This window comes from Andrographis paniculata, unplaced genomic scaffold (assembly GCF_009805555.1).
Source record: "Andrographis paniculata isolate CXL003 unplaced genomic scaffold, ASM980555v1 Contig46END, whole genome shotgun sequence".
Taxonomy (NCBI): Eukaryota; Viridiplantae; Streptophyta; class Magnoliopsida; order Lamiales; family Acanthaceae; genus Andrographis; species Andrographis paniculata.
The window spans coordinates 1119924-1125923 of NW_026137580.1; the positions used below are offsets into that span (position 1 = coordinate 1119924).

General features: G+C 43.9%; 1 protein-coding gene across 1 annotated transcript; it reads left to right on the top strand.

Moving 5' to 3' along the window:
- The first annotated feature begins 470 nt into the window (after positions 1 to 470).
- LOC127252568 (protein STICHEL-like 1) lies at positions 471 to 5396 on the top strand. Its single transcript, XM_051276798.1, has 7 exons — positions 471 to 666; positions 845 to 2927; positions 3024 to 3240; positions 3315 to 3795; positions 3870 to 4442; positions 4531 to 4603; positions 4914 to 5396. Exons 1-7 carry the CDS (start codon positions 473 to 475, stop codon positions 5031 to 5033), a joined length of 3741 nt encoding a protein of 1246 aa, XP_051132755.1. The 5' UTR covers positions 471 to 472; the 3' UTR covers positions 5034 to 5396.
- The last annotated feature ends 604 nt before the right edge of the window (positions 5397 to 6000 follow it).

A 6000-nucleotide genomic window follows, 5' to 3' on the forward strand; every position in this document is an offset into this window, starting at 1 on the left:
TCTATTAATAATAAATTTTAGATAAAAATATTACATTAATATTTATTTATTACAGCATAAAACCATTTTTATTAGTTTAAAATATTTTTTTATGTAAAATAACAAAGAAAATATTATTAATATAAATAATAATATTACGTTGAATTATCATTATTTTTTTAAATAGATAGAATATATATTATGTATTTTAATTTAAAAGCTGTTTCGAAATTTTTTTTAGTGAAAAAATACATTCGTTATTTTGAAAAAATGTTGAATACAGCTAAATTTAGAAATAAAAATAATACGATTTCCAAAGTACATACAAACACTAATAATATTTGTAAAATAATTTGAAATGTATATATAGACGGTAACTACGAGTGAGTAATTAGAAATAATATTTTAGGGAATATAATTATTATATTCAATTCAATAAAATGAAATAAATTTAATGTAAGTGTGAAAAGAGAGATACGGCAGGAAAAGGACAATGGTATTTCTTGAGACCAAGAAAAGAAGAACAAATCCAATCATAATTACTGCTGCCTGCAAGAGAAGACGAGAATTTCTGGAGCCTCAAAATTCTCCGCGCGGCCTCCCATGTCCATTTCAATCTTCACCCACATTTCCCCGCTCTTCTTCTTCCACTCTGCCCGCTGATTGTTCCACATTTTGTAATTTCGGGTAATTCTGATTCACCCACCGTTTTCGCAGCAGTAATTTCTTCGATTTTTCGAAACCCTACCTCCAATTTTGGATTCGTTGTGTGTTCTTAATGCCAGCTGCCCACCGCCTATTAATGGAGTTCTAAGCCCCTCAGATCTGTAGCCTAATTTTCCAATTCTGTCCATTCTCTGCGCAGGGGAAGGTTAGTGAGTCCGGCGGCGGCGATGGAGATTGGGGGAGGCGGAGGAGCTGCGGTTTCCGGCGGCGGGGGGAGAATCGATCCGAGCAAGCTGCATTTGAAGAAGGAACTGACGCAAATCCGGAAGGCGGCGCGGGCGTTGCGCGATCCCGGCACCACCACTTCGTGGCGGTCGCCGATCAATTCCGCGAGATCTCTCCGCCACCATCACTACGGTAACGGTAACGCTGCTGCTTCTTCATCTACTTCTACTTCTTCGCCTGATGAGCAGTTTCCGCAAGTTCAAATTAATGGTCATAGTAATTATTCTCATTATAGTAGCAACAATAATAGTCAATACATTGGTAGCAATGGCGTTGTGGATAATAAAAACAATGTGACTGTGAGGGATAAGGAGAAGAAAGTGTTTCTGTACAATTGGAGGAGCCGGAAATCCGACCGCGGCGGCAGTGAGGATTACGCCGCCGCGGGAAATAGTTCTGATTTAAGTGTAGGCGGCGGCGCAGCCGCCGCAGATGATTCCAAGAGTGATACATGTTTGAGTGAGAGGATCTTAAAGTGTCGGGACGCAGCCGCGGTGGCGGCGGTCAGGCGGAAGTCGAGGAGGGGCAATGGCTGTAGTGTAGGTTTGAAGCTAAATAGCAAATTGAACGTAGGCCAGCGGCGAGTTCTCGAGGGTTTAGTTGATCGATCGGATGAAACCGACGATTATAGTAATTCGGAGGATTTGAGGAGGGAGTCGACGCTTTCGCCGTTGCTCGTGAGGCTAAAGAAGAGCGGTTTGCCGTGTTCTTCGACGAAAGTGGTATCGAGGGGTGTTAGGAAAGGGGACGATTCGATTTCGCATAGCACGCCTGCAATGTCGGCGAGTTCTTACAACCGGTACGGCGTTAGGAATCCGAGTGTGGCCGGATCATGGGATGTGGCGACGGGATCGTTGAATGACGCCGATGACGAGGTCGACGATCGATTCGATTTTCCGGGGCGTCAGGGATGCGGAATCTCTTGTTGTTGGTCGAGAAAGTCGACTCCGAAGTCACGAGGTGGGTATGGAAGTTGTTGCTCTCCATCGCTCTCGGATACGCTACGTCGGAGAGGAGGCGCCATTTTTTGCGGACGTCATCGGAGAGGACATTCTCTCGGTTCGAACAAGAGGGGATTGACCAATTCTCGGATCGCTAGCCAATACCGCGTCCCTCTTCTTACCAACGCCTATCGAGGATCGTCCGTTGGTAGCGAAGATGAAAATTCCGAGAATTTCGGGGAGCTCGATTTGGAAGCTTTGAGTCGGCTTGACGGGAGGCGGTGGTCGTCGAGCTGCCGGAGCCAAGAAGGGTTGGAGAACATAGCGACGAACGGCGAAAGCTCCCCGGAGAATGCCCAAAGCTTGAGCCATAAATACAGGCCGATGTTTTTCGACGAAGTGATCGGCCAGAACATAGTTGTTCAGTCTCTTATGAGTGCGATTTCCCGAGGGAGGATCGCCCCGATTTATCTCTTCCAGGGGCCTCGCGGAACGGGAAAGACTTCAACGGCTAGGATTTTCGCGGCTGCCCTGAATTGCATTGGCTCTAACGAGAATAAACCGTGCGGCGTCTGCCGGCAATGCGCGGATTTCATATCGGGGAAGAGTCGGTATCTTGTGGAAGTGAATGGCTCGAACAAAAAGGGAGTGAACAGCATTAAGAATCATCTGAAAAGCCTCTCCGCCGTTTTGCAGTTCACGGTTTTCGTCATTGACGAGTGCCACTTGCTGCCGTCGAAGACTTGGCTGACGTTTCTTCAGCTTCTCGAGAAACTGCTCCCTAATGTTGTGTTCATACTCATTACGACGGATGTTGACAACGTGCCGCGCACGATCCTTTCGCGGTGTCAGAAACATATCTTCAACAAGATCAGCCACGGCGACATTGTGGCTTGTTTGGCGAAGATCGCGGATGATGAGAAATTGGACGTCGACTCGAATGCTTTGGAGTTGATCGCCTCGAATGCAGATGGGTCGCTGCGCGATGCGGAGACCATGCTTGATCAGTTGAGCTTGTTCGGGAAAAGAATCACGGTCTCGTTGGTGAATGAGCTTGTGAGTATACTTTTCTTCTTTGTTCGCTCCCCTTCGATTTTTTTTTTTTTTATCTACGTTTTATAAAGATTTTTCTGTTCTTGTAAACATCTGTAGATTGGGGTTGTTTCGGACGAGAAATTACTCGATCTCCTGGAGTTAGCCATGTCGTCGAATGCAACAGAGACGGTGATACGGGCTCGAGAATTGTTGGATTCTGGAGTCGACCCGATAGTTCTCATGTCTCAACTGGCGACGCTTATTGTGGATATTATTGCTGGAACGTACTCGAACGTCGACAAAAAGCTCGATTCTTTCCTCGGCGGGAGAAATTGTGAGTATATGCCGAATTTTACGTTGTGTAATTTGCGTCAATCTGGCTGATAATTCATTGATTTTTTCTGTTAGTGTCGGAAAGGGAGCTCGGCAGGCTGAAGCACGCCCTGACACTTCTCTCCGACGCTGAAAAGCACCTGAGAGTTTCGAACGAACGATCGACGTGGTTCACCGCAACGCTACTGCAGTTAGGTTCGATGCCGTCGCCGGAACTATCCCACTCTGGAAGCAGCCGACGGGAAAGCTCTAAGACGGCAGACGGGGATCATTCGAACACACTCAGAGAAACGATTGCTCAGAAACACAGAATCGACAATCAGTTGACCACCGAAGAATCGACTTCTCACAGATCCTTCTCGAAAACCTCTCAGCGAAATTCTTCGAGCAAAGATAATCTCGTTCGAGCAGGTACAAGGATGTCTTTGAGATGCGCGAACTCGGAAATGTTGACGGAAACCTGGCTTCAGTCCATCGACAAGTGCCATTCCAAGACCCTTAGGCAACTCCTCCATTCCCATGGACGACTCGTGTCGATAACCGAAACGAAAGGCAAGTGAAACCGTTTTCCGAAAAATCTCGGAACTAAACGCAATGTAGCTTATCGTCGTGCTTCCTCCGTGCAGGCAGTTTCGTCGCGCACATTGCGTTCGACGACCGGAATATCAAGAGAAGGGCGGAAGGCTTCCTCAGCAGCATAACGAACGCGTTCGAAATTGTTTTACGACAAAATGTGGAGGTCAAGATCATACTGTTGCCGGATTCGGGAAAGTTGCGTCAGGAAAACGAAACGACCGGATCAAACGCTCCCGACGGCGACGAACCCATCGTACCCGGTAAAATCGACACCAACAGTTCAAAGGACGGAAAGGCTAGTGCACCCGCAAAAAGAATGGACTCGATCATCCGCGAGCAGCGACTCGAAACAGCTTGGCTGCAGACGATGGAGAAAGCCCACCCGGGGGCCAAACCCGAGCGGAACCAAGTCCTGCCGCAGGACGTCACATGTCCTCCTAACGAAGTCGAGGCTCGGAATTCCGGTACACCGCCGTTAAGCGACAAAATCAATGCCCGGAGATTCGCCGACGGGACGGCCCCTCCGGAAGAACAGACTACTAAAGGAATCAACCATTTCCCGATCTCACCGAGCCTGCTGCATAACAACATCAGCTTGGGAAACAACAATTGCAACCGGGACAACATGTGAGCATCAAACCTCGTAGCTATTACAACCAATCCCTCCGCTTTGTAAGGAATTTTCGCCGTAATCTAACAAGTTTGTTCGATGCAGGGGGTATGAGTCGGGGGCGGGTGGTTCGAGTTGCTTATGCTGGAACAATGCAAGAAATCCGCGAAGGGGAAAGGTAAAACAATCAGGGTTTTACGGCTCTGTTTACTTGTGAGATTTTATCCTGATTTTACGATATTCTAATTTTATTTTCCTTTCAAAAATATCAAATCAAACAACTAATTTTTATTTATTTTATTACACTAAAATTTAATTTTGTATTCAAAATTCGTATCAATACATATTTATATCACATCAAAACAACTATCTCAATTCAAGATTTTATTATTCAAAATCAAAATTCAAAACCAAAACCTCACAAGTAAACACCTTTTCCGGTTAATTAATGCGATTCGATGATCGTTGTCGTGTGCTTATGAATACAGGCTAAACATGGGACTCATCTGCGTTCTTCGCGCAAGAACAACAGCGCGCGGTTTCCTTGGCTCGCAGCGTGTCTTAATTCGAAGTCGAGGGGAAGGGACAGGTTCGGACACCCGAGGTGACGAACGAACGGGACGGTCGTCGGCGAAGGCCAGTATTTTTATTTTATTTCTTCTATTTTATTTTCTAAGAAATGAAATGAAGTAGTCTTGAGCCATATTCATTCATGCTTTTTGCCTTTGGAAACAAGCCTTTTTCTTACAACATTGGAGTCTCATATGGTAGGTATGCTGTGTTCTTTGAAGAGCATACATACATATATATATATATATTTATTCATTTGCATTTAGTTCAGTCCAAGTTCAGTTAGGCTTCACAAATTTCAAATATACATTTCAGAGTTTGTTGCCATTAAATGAATTACCACATATGTTTGATTGATATGGGTGTGTGTGTTTTACTATCATCTCAATTTTAAATTTTTATTTAAATGATCATGTCACATCACGTAATTTGTTAAAAGATTTCTTTTGTCATATTGTTTTGGTTTCTTTGTAGAATTAAATAAATTGGTATGCACTTTTTGGGCATGCTTTGTTTGGATGTGAATGTGTCAATGTGATGTGATACGTGGGTTTCAATAGACTTTTGCTTTTTATAAAAGCAAAATTAATGTATACACGATAATTTAACTAATTAAAAAAATAAAATTATAAATAAGAAATTTAAAAAGAAACTGTATGGATACTGTACTAGTGGTACCGAAATTATTTAATTTAAGCACGATAAAGTCCTGCTGTATCGGTGGTGGTGGTGTTGTGTTTTTAAGCTAGTTAGTGAGATATTGGTTGTTTAGTAATTTATTTATATTTTAAAAAAAATTTGATTTTTCAGTTCTATAACGGACCATATTTTATTGTTTTAATTTTGTAATTGGTTTAAAATAGTTTCTCGAGTGAAAATTTTTAGCAAATTTGATCCTCCCAGCATCGGAGATGGCCTGCGTGACACCCGTATGGCATGCTCAACGCAGGGTCGTTCCAGACTTTCGAAGGCCTCGAGGTGAAATAAAAGTTAGAGGCCCTTAAA

Excerpts from the sequence above, each read along its gene's own strand:
- LOC127252568 (XM_051276798.1), top strand. The coding sequence starts at position 473 with ATGGTATTTCTTGAGACCAAGAAAAGAAGAACAAATCCAATCATAATT. Across the intron at positions 667-844 it reads TCCACATTTTGTAATTTCGG|GGGAAGGTTAGTGAGTCCGG; the intron begins GTAATTCTGATT and ends TTCTCTGCGCAG. Across the intron at positions 4,443-4,530 it reads AATTGCAACCGGGACAACAT|GGGGTATGAGTCGGGGGCGG; the intron begins GTGAGCATCAAA and ends TGTTCGATGCAG.